General features: G+C 38.9%; 1 protein-coding gene across 2 annotated transcripts; it reads right to left on the reverse strand.

The window, feature by feature from the left end:
- Window positions 1-1,023: 1,023 nt before the first annotated feature.
- Window positions 1,024-12,287, reverse strand: LOC124148098 (mucin-19-like). Of its 2 annotated transcripts, XM_046519037.2 has the most exons (10): window positions 11,970-12,287; window positions 9,789-9,960; window positions 8,303-8,406; window positions 7,752-7,892; window positions 6,448-6,624; window positions 5,457-5,569; window positions 4,680-4,794; window positions 3,836-3,844; window positions 3,444-3,590; window positions 1,024-2,387 (listed from the first exon to the last, which is right to left on the reverse strand). In XM_046519037.2, the coding sequence occupies exons 1-10, from the start codon at window positions 12,028-12,030 to the stop codon at window positions 1,564-1,566; spliced, it is 1,863 nt and encodes a 620-aa protein (XP_046374993.2). In that variant the 5' UTR covers window positions 12,031-12,287; the 3' UTR covers window positions 1,024-1,563. The 2 variants fall into 2 exon arrangements, with proteins under 2 accessions (XP_046374993.2, XP_046374994.2); XM_046519038.2 differs by lacking the exon at window positions 11,970-12,287 and having other exon boundaries at window positions 8,303-8,402; window positions 9,789-9,955.
- Between the last annotated feature and the right edge of the window lie 4,280 nt (window positions 12,288-16,567).

The raw sequence follows: 16,567 nt of genomic DNA on the forward strand, positions 1-16,567 counted from the left end.
TAGAAGTTGGGAGTACTATGTGAGGATAAGATATATGGATGATCAAGGCACCACTTGTTTGATTACAGTGTTAGAATCAACACAGAAACGTCGTTCCTAATTGTAATAAAGAAGTTGTTCTATGATATATATTGTCCTTACTTAAACCGTTACCCGTCTGAAAACAGTCGCCGAAACAACTTTAGATACATAACACAGTTATGACACCTGAATCAAATACATCACCATCGAATAACCATTTCTTTCGTTTTTCAATTTAAACCATAATCAAACCTGGATGTGTACGTTCTTTTGCCAGGCAGTTTACATTGCAAATATTCAATATTTTAGTTATTAGGGGACTAGGGGTAACCAGATTCGGTATTTGACAGTGTGAACCACCATACGCTTCACTCAGCTTGTTATTGTATTCCCATTCATTTGAATGCATGACTGTCATATGATTTGATTAATCCACTGATTGTTAAATTCAAAATGTCACCGCGAGAGAATTATCACTTTCGATTATCCGCCAAAATAGACTCCGATGGGCATAAAAGGCAAAACAGTGATGAACGTTACACGAATGGATCACTGAATCTCGGTGATGACATCACGTGTTCGCGTTGTATTTCCAAAATTTATCCACCAGAATGGGAACCTGTTTGGTTCTTACTTTTTATCACCTCATGTACACGTATAGATTAACCATTATAATGATCATATGTGATCTAACAATGTCGGCATCGTTGTATTACTTGACAGAGAACTATGGCTTTTCTTGGACGTCGTACGTCTGGGCCATCTGTATTATGACCTTGACCTCCGCTCCCAGTGGGTGCTATCGTTAGGGTACAACATGCTCGCCCGTTCCTGAAACATCTGATGCCACCATTGAAATTATATTTAATTTTGCTCCCAGCTTGACTGTTCTTTATTTGACTGAAATATGAATATTGACGTTTTTTTCCATTGGGTACCATTGCTCATTTGAACTAAAAACTGATTTTGACGTTTCAGTTTTCCAGACAAATCAAAATTAACTTCAGACACTTATTTTTATTTTTCAAAACAAACACACACACATATAAATAATCAAATACATCAGTGGTAGCGTATTGCATATCGCAGTCAATAAACAGCTAACGAAAGTCTACTCTTTCCACATAAACACACACAAGGTATAATTACGGATCATAAACGATCGTTATTTGATACATATGAATTTGTACATTAATTCATCACATTTAATAATAAACAACGTTGTATCTACGCCATCAAATATATTTTGAAGGAATTAATATGCTATTTGTGTGATCTTTACAACCATTATTGTTTAATATATATTTACATAATATCATAACGTTCAATAATAAACAAGATTGTATCTAAGCCATCAAATACAATTTGAAGAAGTGTTATCCCCATAACAATCCATTTCATATGAGTAATCCCACAACTATCCCACACATGTTGATATGCTCTAATACATGGTGACACAATACATGGTGACCTGAATCTGATGAAGTAACACATTGTTAGTCCACTAATTTCGTCCTGTCCAATGTCAAGCACAATGCCCTTCTACTCTGACTTCTTCTTGTCTTTCTTCTTCTTCTTTTTCTTCTTCTTCGACTTCTCTACGTTTTCCTCTTGTGGTGCTTTAGAAGTGTCTTCCGGGCTTGATTTGACTGAGCTGTCCGTGGTTCCTTGTTTCACTGCGCCAGCCTGTTCAGCTTTAACGAGACTTCCTGATGATGCCCCAGCAGGCGTAGTAACAGCAGCAGTAGTTACAGCTGTAGGTTCAGCTTTAGGAGCGGCGGTGGTAGCAGCTGTTGGTGCAGGTGTAGGGGGAGCAGTAGTAGTAGCAGCTGTGGGCGCAGGTGTAGGGGTAGCAGCTGTAGATGCAGGTGTAGTGGTAGCAGTAGTAGCAGGTGTAGACGCAGCTGTATTAGGAGCAGGAGTAGTAGCAGCAGCCGAGGGAGCGGTAGGAGGAGCAGTTGCAGCAGTTGTAGTAGTAGCGGAAGCCGATGGTGTACTTGAAGAAGCAGCTATCGGGGTGCTTGAGGCAGTAACTGGTGTCGTAGAAGCAGGTTTCGCTGTTGCTGCAGCTGTGGCAGTGGCAGTTGCAGCTGCGGCTGCTGGGATTGCATCAGGCGGTGGGCGTGATGTGGGTTCACTTGGTTTACTCTCAGGTTTAGGGTTATCCTGGACTTTACTGGGTGACTCCTTTGGCTTTTCTGGTGACTTGTCTGAACTTTTCTCTCCCTTCTTTGCCGCCGTGGATGTTTCGTTGACAGTTGTAACCACTGCTGGTGCTACAATCGTGACATGTTTAACATGGCCATTGGTCGGTGTTTTACCGTTGGCAGTTGAGGTTTTGGAAGGATGTGTGGATTTCTTCCCATCTGAAAAATAAATGTAAACTTTTGATTGTATCTGTACACAAGTTATGTAAATTTCATTTAGAACTTAAAATATGCAAGCGTTACACACGTCTCGCTCCTAAAACTGACAGTAGGGGTGTAACGAAAGCTCAAATTTAAACAACGACGCAGTGAGACTGTCCATGGTCCTATTACGTGAAGCAGATAAATCATGGGGACCGTCGTCGACGATCACGGTTTCGTTATATTTATCAAATTAAATCCTCAAATTACTTATAACCAACGTTGTATGCAATTCTTATTAAGATACATATTGATATCTATTCAAAACAATGGCAGCTGCATACAAAGCTACCTTCTTTAACTCTCTTACACGTTCCCTGAACCTAGACGCATTGGGTTTCACCTGATATGAAAAAAATGATACTGTTCAGAAGGGCGTAAATCCCCATGCTGACACTCACTGACTCATTCACTGACTGACTCACTCACTCACTCACTCACAGGGAGCCACGAAATCAGCGCACCTGAGAGGTGAAGGTGAATATGATAGAGTATTAGTCCAATGCCCCCGATCGAATGCAACTGGAAGGGACATGGGTTGCGCGGTTGTCTAAGGCCTAGTTATTCGCTGTGCAGAGTCTATTGCGCGTGGAAGAACCCTATAACAGTGGGTTCAAATCCCAGATTCACCATGATGAGTGTTTCTAGGTTTGTCAGTATCGTATCCGTGCTCGAGGGTTTCACCAAAGATACAAAACTTATAAATTCTGCATCATTTCGGCTGACACGTCGTGATGGAGTGAGTGAGTCGGGTTTAACGCCGCTTTTAACAGTATTCCAGTTATATTACGGCGTGTCAGATTAATGTGGGAAGAGCCCAAAGTGATGCAGGTCTGAGACGTTTACGCCGTGATGTATCTGAAGTACTATCATAAATGGCGTTAAACCAAATTTACGCACTTATCACTCAAACCAATTGTTTTTTAACTATATGTATATTACACTATCAATACGATATTTATCAAGCAGAGAACATAACGGCCAGCATGCAGTTTAGAATTTGAAATGACATACCGTCTTGAACTGTATTCAATTTCTTGTTGCGCTTCTTCATTAAAAAGACAATGACAATAACAGCAATGGCTATCAGGATGAGGATACCAACAGCGGCTCCACCTGCGATGGCCCCGATGCCATCCTCCTCTTCATCTGAAGTTATCGCTGGCAACAATCGATTGTGAAGAAGACATAAGTAAACAAGCTGACAAGGAATAGAATGACATCATCTTTGAAAGTGATCTTAACAACAAATGTCGTACATATTAAAGTTTATATAATATATAATTCAACAATATTAGTACAAAGCAATAAATGTTAATGTTATGATAACCAACGCAGTTTAGGTTACATGCTGTTTTATGTCCATGCATGCCTGAGTTAACTTAGATGTATTAAGTAGTACTTACGACACAGTTCTGAAATAGATAAGGAAATATTTGTTAATATGGATTCCACGATCGATTTCTGAAACATGTTTATACACAACAGAATGTTTTCTATTTACAATCACAAAGCGTTGTAAAAAAATGCAGATGCATGGATACTTTCACTGTGGATAAATGATATCTGCACGATAATATGTGTTATGTTGTGTTCTAGTATCACCTTATACTCAAGTCACACTCAGGGATAGGTGAGCGTGGGGGGCACATACATGACAATATTCTTTAATCTGTTAATTGTTATCAACATGTAATTAATATTACAATTTATCATCCGCACTCATCTATATGACGACGGTCTGCAAATAATGTCATTGACAACATGAGAAAAGATCCACACAAGCGGGATACGATCGCGATGACAATGTCGTTTGTTGTTTAACACCGGAGTCAGCAATATTCCAGCTATGTCACGGCGGCCTTCGAACCATATAGTGTAATCACAAGAGTAATTCCATCACTATCGAACGAACTGTGAATATGAGAGTCTTGACCAGTCACAAAGATGATTTGTATTATGAGCATTACCCACGTCGTCTATGTACGATGACACGCAAGTCACCAAGACTGATCACCCGATCTACGTCGCCGTCTCCCACGGCAAGCAAAGGTTGCTGGGGATCTTTATTCGGCATCCCCACAGATACATTGTAAATATAAACAATGTACACGACAATTATTGTGTGAACTGGTATGAATACAATGTCTTGATTTGCATAGACATATGCCCGTTCCTTACCCAATCAGAAGCTGGTATTTTAATGTTAAATATTCATTATAAATCAAACTTAAGAAACGTATAACATACCTAAAGGTACCATTGAAAGCAAACCGCCTGGAGAGACACTTGATGCGACTTGATTAGCGAAACAGTCCTGAGGAGTGTACGAGGCTGACACCGTACCCCCGTTGTCTTCAAGTGCCTACATACAGAAAATAGTTATTGCTTCTTCATATGGTGAGTCTTGGTCTGTCGGCAACATATCCAGTTTATGGATTTCACTTAATTGGTAAACGTTAACGACCTGTTTAACTGTGGACTTCCTCCCCCATCAGGCTGCCAAGCCGACATATGATGGAAATACTGTTGAAATGGCATCACAATTAACTCACCAGCTACAACGACCAACTCGCACAACAGATCACACCAGAAGACCTTCAATGAGTTGTCTTTCACACAACGATCACATACATTTCATGAGGTATAACATTTGTGTTAACAATATGGTGTGTTTCATCCCATACACAACACCAGTTGTAATTATCTTGGTCATCTTATCTTTGAAAATATATTTTCTTTAAATTCGGCAAAAATTTACAACATTAGTTTTCAAGTATGGTAAGGGGGTCATGTGGTTGCAAATTCATTTCTTACCCCAGTCTTCATTGAACCCAGCCACAAATTAGTTTTTACAATCGGTTGCAGGAATGAGTGTTGGATAAATAGGCACAATCGAATCTAACTTTAGTTCTTTCAATTTTCAATTACACAAAATTCTTTCTTTTGACCCTCAGTTTATGTCAGATCCCACAAATACAACAATTACTGTGGAAGAATGGGTGTGTCACACGAGGTTCTACATACAAAACACACTGTCCTGATGGTGGTGGAGGAGAAGGTTCCTGTTCCGATCCAGGTCCACAGGTAGGTATTAGCTCCTCGTGTCACAGCGCCCATACACTCCAGGTTTCCGCTAGCTGAAGTAGTACAATGTAGCATGCTTCAGTTTGTGTTATGGGGGGTCCAGGGTTTCACACTATTTCTTTGAGTCCAAATCCGAAATATTACATTGTTAGCTAGCACTGTGCGGATATGTCACTCGTCAAACTGAAAAGCACTATTCTAAATGCTCGTATCATCCAAACATGAAATCCTAAGGGGAACGTTCCGCCTCGGCATGTTGCATGCGGTTACAGAAGGGACATTTAGCTGCCTCACATAATATGGACCAGGGTCTTGGACACGTACGTATACGCTTTCGTTCATGTATCGACGAATATTTAATGTGTAATTCCACATAGGTTAAACTCTGCATGTAGTTTGCACAACATGGTTTGCGTTATTCATATGTCAGACTTGCTTGATATTTCGATTGTCCATGGGTCAGACTTACTTGACACATTGTTTGTCCATCCGTCATACTTTCTTGGCACTTCGTTTGTCCATCTCATACACTTACTTGACATTTTGTTCGCCCATCTGTCAGACTTACCTAACAATTAGTTTGTCCATCTGTTAGACGTACCTAACATTTAGTTTTTCCTTCTATCACACTTATTTGACACATTGTTGACCCATCTGAAACACTTTCTTGACACTTAGTAAAGCCATCTATCAGACTTACCTAACACTTAGTTTGTCCTTCTATTACACTTACTTGACACATTGTTGACCCATCTGTCAGACTTACCTAACAGTTAGTTTGTCCATCTGTCAGATTTACCTAACATTAAGTTTGTCCATCTCTCAGACTTACTTGACACATTGTTGACCAATCTGTCAGACTTACCTAACATTTAGTTTGTCCATCTGTCAGACCTACTTGACATTTAGTTTGTCCATCTGTCACACTTACTCGAGTATGCCACCTGATCCGCACATTGGACGTAGTCAATGGCGATGTTAGTTCTCCCCGGACAGACAGCGAAACTAGAGTTGCCCGTACACTTCGTCCCATCGAAGGTGTAGTTGTAGTTGCCGTGGATGATACTGGGGCACGCCACGGCCATCTCCCCCGCGGTGTCGCCTTTGCCTGTCCAAGGATGTCAGATAAAAACTTTGATAATGGTATGTTGAGTTTAAATATATAATCATGATGCTTGATAATGTAATCAAGTGCAGAGGTATAAGTCATTCCACTGATTGTAGACAGCGAAGCTGACGATAGTTTTCTTTTCTCTGAAATGATGAGTTAAACATGTTTTGGGCTCACGTGTCATATTTTTTTCAGAACTTCCAGCATGCCCAGATATCGTTTTACTTCGCCACCTACACCTGGTGTCATAATTGATTTTCTGTGATCCATTGATATTATTTTGATCACTATTTTGTTTTCACTTCCAGCCTCTTTATGATGTTGTAAATGTGTGCCGAAAAAGGCAATTTTTCTTTGTCAAAGGTAAGATGTTTAGTAAGATACTCATCACCAATTGTGTGATGAATCTTTTAAATGTTTAAATGTTTTAAGTCAAATTATATTCTTTAAAAACGTCGTATTCCTTGTGTGCTGACTAAGCGCCGCACAGTTCATTTTTGTAGATTTAATATCTCTAATTAAAGATAGTTTCAAATAATATTAAATCAAACAATTTAAGATACAATCACCATAGAGGTAGCGTTTCTTTCGCTCCTCAGTTTATATTGGGGAAAAAATATATTTTTCTTCAGAATACCAAATGGTCAGCGACTTCTTCATTATAAACTGCCAGGCACAAGAAAGTATACACTCATATTGCATGGTGGTTAAAATGACAAAATTGAAAAAAAATATTGGTTATTCGATGGTGATGTGTTTGATGCAGGTATCACAGTTGTGTTTTGGATCTTACGTTTGCATTTTTTCGGTTACTCTTTTCAGCCAAGTGACGTTTTAATAATGATTGTAATTTTGGTCAAATTCAATTTTCAAGTGTACACTTTCTTTTGTCCGGCGGTTTACATGACCTGACATCAGCCTTAACATATACAGGGCAATCTCTTGAAGTATATCATCATATGTTTACAGTGTAAGTCAATATGCCTGTATGGGTGAATGTGTTACAGGTCATGATGCCATGATGGGATGTTGTCCTTCAAAGGGAGTAAAGGTGATACTGACACAGCATAACGTCTATACAGAACAAAACCAGTTAACCAGCGATCTTGCTTGTGTCTACCCACCGCTTCTGTACATGATATTCGATCTGATCTCCGACGGTTGAAAGGCACACACGTCAAGTGATGTAAGCGTCGGGTTGATATCCACGAAGCCTTTCACAAGTGTCAGATCAACATCGCTTACCGAGATCTTTGAGCTGACATCTGCAAAGGAAATATCTAATGTCAACGAACAGGTTAATGTGTGGTGCAAATGAGAAGTACATCCAAGGAAAATAACACGTTTGTGAAACATCATCACAATTTCCGCGCTAAAGAACCACAGGTACGAAACTCCACTTGTTATTTAAACAAAGCGACAAAGTCATTTCCATAATCGTAAGAAATCTCTGCTGAAAGCAGAGTCCATAGTACTATTCGCACTGTACCATGAGCATGAATACATTATGGATCACCATGAACTATTGATGATACCAGGTGTTCGCGAAAAGGCGATCCTGTCATTTTCCTTGGAAAACACGAATACATGCAAATGTCAGTCAATATTTTATTTGAAAAATAGTCAAAAGAGGTGATTACATTGTCTGTTTCCCTATGGAAAAGCATATACTTACTTGCTAGGTCTGTCATTAAGAAACTATTGGCGCCGAAGACTTCAATAGCGAGGCATAGATAGACGAACTGGTTATCCACGGTGTAGGCTCTCGGGAGATCCTGGCTAGACAGGGAGCATACATGCATCAGAAATAACCAACATAGTAGATGAACAACGTGTAGTATGTAGTAATTAAGACGACTGCGATACACAGAGGTTTGTTGGGAACTAGCAAACATACCAATAGGTTTCACTAATGTTACATATCAGTTTCTTAATCTCATTAAAACAACAGCATGTATTATATAGATATCACACGTGTCTGTGAGGGCAACATGGAAATGGAAATCACACATGTCTATGAGGTCAACATGGAGATGTGAATCTCACGTGTCTATGAAGGCAATATGGAGATGTAAATCTCACGTGTCTATGAAGGCAACATGGAGATGGAAATCACACATGTCTGTGAGGTCATGATCAACATGGAGATGTAAATCGCACGTATCTATGACGGCAAATTGGGGATGTAAATCACACGTGTCTATGAAGGTAACATGGAAATGTGCAAATCACACGTGTCTGTGAAGGCAACATGGAGATGTACGTAACACGTGTCTATGACGGCAACATGGACATGTACGCCCACGGTTCTGTTGATGGCAACATAGAGATATAAATCACATTTGTCTATGAAGGCAAAATGGAGATATATATCACACGTGTCTATGAAGGAACATGGAGATGTAAATTACACGTGTCTATGAAGGCAACACGGAGATGTAAATCACACGTGTCTATGAAGCCAACAAGGAAATGGAAATCACATGTGTCTATGAAGGCAACATGGAGATGTAAATCACACGTGTCTATGAAAGCAATATGGAGATGTAAATCACACAATTCTATGAAGGCAACATGGAGATGTAAATCACACGTGTCTATGAAAGCAATATGGAGATGTAAATCACACAATTCTATGAAGGCAACATGGAGATGTAAATCACAAGTGTCTATGAAGGCAACAAGGAAATGTAAATCACACGTGTCTATGAAGGCAATATGGAGATGTAAATCGCACGTGTCTATGAAGGCAACATTGAGATGGAAATCACACGTGTCTATGAGGTCATGATCAACATGGAGATGTAAATCACAAGTGTCTATGAAGGCAACAAGGAAATGTAAATCACACGTGTCTATGAAGGAAACATGGAGATGTAAATCACACGTCGTTATGAAGGCCACATTGAGATGCATCATTGAGAAAGTATGTTACTGCTATACAGACATACCAAGGTAAAATTAAGTGGTCATACCAAACTGTAGGGACAAGATAGCTCCCAAAGGTAGAGAGATATGTAGTCTACCCAAGTCACATTGGGGCGACTCAATGAAGTAAATAATAAACTGAAATGCTTGCAATACAGAGACGTTGCATGGGTACCTATGATGCATGTATTAAAACTATGTCTGAATAAGTAGGTGATATTGTCAGTACTTACACAATAACATATGTGGCTCCATTTATCTCCTGGCATCTGAAATCATTGTAAAATTGTGTGCCGCTGTAATAGTTGAACCCTTGAAACGAACTGGACGAAATTGTAAACGACTTGCCATCCCTTTCTCGTATCCAGGTGCCCCAGATGGAACTGGGGAAATTGCACTGGCTATCTGAAAAGTGTGAATAAAACTAATTAACACACGGTATCTTTTGTCAGAGTCGAAAAGGCTCCATCCGATTTTGTTCTTGTGATAAACTGAAATCCTTTAAAAACACAGCATTTGTTTGTTTTTTAGTGTTGCCATGGAATGTTTATTATTGGTTCAGGAAATAAAGTGTTAAGGAGTATTGGACAATGTTCTAAACTTATATCTGTGAGTGTTACGAGTCTCAACATCACAGCTGGAGCCAATGTATCTGGGTTTCTGTGTACCCAATCTAGTAGACAGTGGTCGTATGTGTGTGTGTATGTATGTATGTATGTATGTATGTATGTATGTATGTGTGTGTGTGTGTGTGTGTGTGTGTGTGTGTGTGTGTGTGTGTGTGTGTGTGTGTGTGTGTGTGTGTGTGTGTGTGTGTGTGTGTGTGTGTGTGTGTGTGTGTGTGTGTGTGTGTGTGTGTGTGTGTGTGTGTGCGTGCGCGCGTGCGTGTTTGCGTGTACCTGTGCATGTGCGTGTGTATGTGTCCTCATACGTTCCGAGGATGAAAATGACCACGGTGGTAGTTGCATCTGACAATAAATTATGCAATATATTTAATGAGACAACACAAACACAGTATCTCAAGCGACATGATGGAGTGGCTCGATCCTTTTATTACTGTCTTCGCAATGCTTGTGGTTTGACACAGAGGTCCACCTATAGTACGACCAGGAATATGTAGAGGGCGTCATGGAAAATATAGTTATAAAATCCTTTTGAATAGGCCCGTATACAGCCTCAGACCTATTCAGACCAACAAACCTGATCTTGTCCTGTTTGATAAATGCAATGAAATCATTTATATCATTGAATCTTCTGTTCTTTTGACACTAATGTGATTAACAAGATTCAGGAAAAGCATGGCAAATATGCAGATCTCGCTTTCGAAATGTCACGCTTGCATCCGAAGTAGTTGTCCGACTCCCCATTGTTCTCGGTGCCTTAGGTATGGTACCCCCTTAATCTGTTGACTGACATTGGGGGAGAACCCGGGTTTGTTGACAGGAATACAGCCCTTCTCACAATCTGGGTAATACAGAAGGCTGCAGTGTTGGTGAGTCTTCACATTCTCCGAAAAGTTGTAGATGGTTTCGACTAGGCAGCGCTTCCTGGGAGAAGTCCAATTCGCTGTCTGGGCAGCGTGTAGAGGGGCCAAGGGTCCGGAGCTGATGATGACTCAAACCAGCCTGACTGTGCCAGGATCACCCCAACCCTCTTTGTTGCATTTACGTATTTATATCAGTAAACAATAATAATAATAACAAAAAGACAAAACATTTCCATAATCATAGTAAATCAGAGCGACAAAACCTTTTCCAAAGCTACAAGACATCTTTACTGAAAGCAGAGTCCATTATACGATTCCGAACATATCATGAGCATGTGTTTATACATCACTGTCAAATGAAACTAGATGTTCGCGAACAGTTGAGAGTATCCTGCCCCGACCGTGCCACCGGTCACAAAGAACACATTTTGATTATATTAATGTGAATGTCAGATAAGTACAATATGTATTTAATACTAAAATAAGTAATGAAAATATTTTTAGGACAGACAATGTACTGCAAAGCATTCTATTAAAATGTCATTAAAGATTGTTTATAAAATTTTATGTAGGAATATAAAATCGATCTCCCTCGAGTGAGACAACATGTTGTGTATAACTACTTCCAGTCTGCCGGAATCAGACTACACTTTTCAGAAAAAGGCCGTGAGCATCCTAAAAAAGCATATTAAAAACATTCATTTTATTTTGTGACCTACAATGTCTATCATGAAAATATTATCTTTGTCAGGTCAGTTGGAGAGACAAGCAGATTAATCAACAAGAAAATACAAATATGCCCTGTATATTGCCTTTCACAGCAACGTTTACTGATCCATAACGGCATGAACAGAGGAATAGCTTGTATTAAATAGAAAAAAATAATTAAAAGCTCGAAAACGAACAACGTATCAAGTTAAATACACACCACAGCCTTGAATGGACAAGACCACGATAATTATCCATAGAGCCAGGGGAGGAATATCCATGATTGAAGTCACCAAATCATGAAGAGTTGTACTGCAGTCCGACACAGGTTATCCCAAAGGCTGTATTCCAGTCACTGTGTGCGTCCATGCATATCAACGACGTAGGCCTGGCGACAGTTCCTGACTGTGGCTTTATCGCCTTTGCCACGCTGACTCAATGGAAGGGTAGGGACTTCTTTCACCAATGGCATTTGTCAGTCTGGACAGAAATTCTTATACATGTACTTGAATTATCTATTAGCTTCGTGATTCACGATGTTTAGATTGAAAGATTCGTGTACAATAGTTGGGAAGGTGAAAATATATTTGTTCCTGACAGAGACTATTTGCTTGACGATGTGAATAACATTACTTTTCGTTATTCATCGTACTATCATTGTGGTGACAGTAGTCGTACTTTTTGTCATTACTGTATCAATCATTATTCATGAAAATCGTTGGATGTCGAAATATGTTTTATCCTATTTAATCAAGCTCTCCATGGGTGGACATGAAAGAAGTCATTCTGTCTCAAAGATATTGTCTATATCAACAAAAAGTCTAAAATCAAGTGAATAACATGTTTGGTATATCTGCCAAAACATATTCCATAATCATATTTAGAAGCTAAGCAGTTGAGAAGTGTAGACGCCAGAAGCTAGAACTGATGGTATGTTGCTCGCGTTTTAGGGGAAATTAACGACTGGAAAGTCTAAAATATCCATCTCGCCGTACAGCTTGGTACAGAGGTTGAAACTTTAATCTCTATACACAGATCCAGATTGGACACTGAATCGGGTTTATCGGGTGTTCCTTTGATTTCCAACCCTGGTAGGTAGATGAGGTGAAGATACCCATTTAACTTGGTATTGTTGAACGAAGAGAGGTCATCTAAATATCTGGATGTTTATATGGGTGTATACTTTCTTGTGCCCGGCAGTTTAGAAACGTTGTAGACCAAGATTAAAAGTACTTCTCACCACAACGGACATTTGTCGGTAAGAAGAACTCGAAGCTATGGTGTATCACAGATCAACACTGTAGTCGCGAGGACGTGTGCCGAGGAATGTCTTTACGTATATTGACTAGCTCATAAATCTCCAGGCTTCATTGAAAGAAAGATCTGACATAGTGATTGATTTGTAAACAGTTGCATGGTGATATTTGCATTGCTATGTTGTGTACACCATAATCTCCTAACACAAACATTGATATAATATCGATCTGTTTAGAGAGCATTTCTATGATGTTCCATTCTCTATAATTTGTGTCTGACCTAACATAACATAACAGTAACATAACTGTAAAGTATTTGTTTTAGATTCTTGCTTGTGGAGTGTTATAACGATATATTTTCCGATTTTAGTATGCTGCCTTCATGGTGAGCCTACACATTGTTGTTTCATCTTATTTAATTGTACTTTATATAATATTATTTTAACCCTACCAAAACATTATAATAACAGTCAATAACCTGTCATCAGAATGGTACGCAGCGCATAGTCTTATCATCAAAGTATTTTATTTCTTGTTTTAGTATGACGTGGTGAAATATTGTATTTATCAGAAAATATATGATCGAAATCTCACTCGAATGAAATAACAGTTAATGCGGAACTTATTCACTGTGGTTTACAGGGAAAGACTTAAGAATCAGCAAGAAAATACATAATGAATAGCACATTCGTTTTTTTCGAAAATAACATGTTTATCTCATTTCGTGACCTGACAATGCCATCCTGAAATTTTTAACTTTGTCAGGGCAGTTGAATATACAAACATGTTACTCAACAAGAAAATACAAAGACCCTCTATGTATCATATGTTTACAGCAAGGTTTACTGAGAAACAGTTTACATGATCCATAACGGCATTACCAGCGCAATAACTGCTATTAAAACGAAACAAATTTACATGATTACATTCTATACTCATTGTCGATTTACGTTTTGCTAGCGGTTACACGCGGCATAATCACTAATTAGACATGTAATTAGAAATATTTGCAACTTGTCAGTGCTATTACCGATATAAGAAACATCAGATGGTGACACAACAACGTGCAACATGTACTGAAATGTCAGGTGAATGAATGCGTGAAGGTCGATTATATGCGTGTTTCCACTGATGCCTTTGATTGTGATTGTTTAAAATTTAGCAGATTGGCATGGAGCATGAAGATATATTGCAGAATGTCATATTTCTTAGAGAACCTAACATGGTACATATTTTCAACATATGCCATGAGTCGAGCATGAAATTTCTTTCAGTACATTCATTTCAGTTTTATTTTCCAAGTGAATTGCAACAGAAAAACGTCCAAAAGTTACTATAACTTAATATAGTATCAAGGTTATTTGGTAGCGGGCAGGGGGCGGTCGCGTAGCCTAGTGGTTAAAGCATTCGCTCGTCACACCGAAGACCCGGGTTCGATTCCCGACATGGGTACAATGTGTGAAGCCCAATTGTGGTGTCCCCGCCATGATATTACTGGAATATTGCTAAAAGCGGCGTAAAACCATACTCACTCACTCATGGTAGCGGGCAGTGGCATAGCTCGATTGTTTAAGCGTGCGCTCGTCACGATAAAGGCCTGGGTTCGATTCCCCTAATGGTTACAATGTGTACATAATAGCGACAGAAAATACATTTCCAAAGTCATAAGAAATCTCTATTAAAAAGCATGATAAACTTGTGTTTATAAATCACTATCAATTATAAAAAAATTAAAAGCAAGAGAATAAATAACCAGTCTAGATTATCCAGCGAAGCAGATTCCATTTGGCGTAAAGGACAAAATAGCTGTGAAAGTTAATGAATTGACCACTGCAAATCTGTGATGAAAAGACCATTTCTTGTGTTCCCTTATGGGATGTTGCTGGAACATTGCTGAAAACGGCGTAAAACATACATCATTCACAGCGGATTAGCTTACATTTCTGAACTTGTCATTGACATAATCAATACGACTGCGTATATCCACAAAGGCACCTCAATGATTCCCTGCTGTGTGCGTCTTGTTATAAAAGTAATGAAAATCCACTTTCAAAACAGAGTTGGATATACAGTATTCCTTTCACTAGAACAGGTCTAAGGGCACAGTACAATACAGATTATGCTGCTATCTACATTGGAATCAATGTTTTATGCATGACATTACATCAATAGCTTCACAGGACTATTCTTCAAAACACTATGACACCTTCATACAACTAACACTGTGTGTATAACTTCACTGTGAACAATACCAGTCACAGGGCTGCTTCGGTTCAAACCTTTAGCCTTTAGACCATCACCTGTATAGCGGGCAGTGTCAAGCCATGGATTGGGAAGCCTTTATTAGATCACAGTTATGTACTTCCTGTATAGGTTATTTAGGATCATTTATACCGAGAGGGATCATAGCTCCCTGTATATTGAAATGGTCTTTTCCAGTTGATTTAAGAACAGGTCACTTGAAAAATATGCTATATTCAATTTGAATCATCTGATATGACGAACTTTATATCTTTACAAAATCAAAATGATTTATTTTCATGCTTTTCATATAATCATCCCTTTACTTCGGGTGAACGTTTCTACCAACGGAACACATTAAACTGATTCCAGTTTCTGTTTAATGTCTGTTTGTAATTATATTATCATGGCCTGACGAATACAATTTTCATCATATTATGTTTGTGGACTGACAAATATTCAAACTTCATGACCTTTTGAAGATATGTCCGTGTTTCAAATACAATTCGACCAGCAGATTCAATCAATGAGATAATTCAAGATACAGTACGATTAATTACGTAGGGCTGGTCAAAAGTTTTTTTAACTATGGGCCATAACAAAGTGAACAAGTCAATGTAGTATATTGTTTTAGAAGTTCATTTCAAGTGTGTTTGGTCTTTTGGGGCCGTTTGTACATTAGTGACAGGCACTTGAACGTGATAGGGTTCCAAATGGACACAGAAATGGAAAAGAACGAGAACCGAGAAGTCATCAAGATTTTTACTTTGGAGAAAAATACTCCCCAAGAAATTCATAATCGCATGTCACAAGTGTATGGGACCCTAGCTATTCCACTGTTAAACGTTGGGCAGCTATGTTTAAGGCTAGGAGAACAAGCCTCTGTGTTGACCCTAGGTCTGGACGTCCCTCAGCTTCCATCAATAAAGATTCAATTAAGGAGATAGAAAAACTTATACTGTCAGGTAGAATTATCATTGCTGAACTTGAGGAAGACACAAATCTAAGCCATGGATCCTTTGAAACTATTATTCATGAACATTTACAGATGAAGAAGATATTTCTGGGTGCCAAAGTTTCTAAATTCAGATCTTAAGGAAAAAAGAACTGATACTGCCAGAGAACATTTATGAAAATTTCGTCAATTCAAAAAGAGATTTGTCACGGGTAATGAAACATGGATCTACCACTATGACCTAGAGTCAAAACGTCAATCCATCGAATGGCGTCATTCTACTTCTCCGGCACCAAAGAAATCCAAGTCTTCAAGTTCAGTGAAGAATCTTATGGCCACTGTATTCTGGAATGCAAAGGGTGTGAT

This window comes from Haliotis rufescens, unplaced genomic scaffold (genome assembly GCF_023055435.1).
Source record: "Haliotis rufescens isolate VD_foot unplaced genomic scaffold, xgHalRufe1.0.p SCAF_7, whole genome shotgun sequence".
Classification (NCBI taxonomy): Eukaryota; Metazoa; Mollusca; class Gastropoda; order Lepetellida; family Haliotidae; genus Haliotis; species Haliotis rufescens.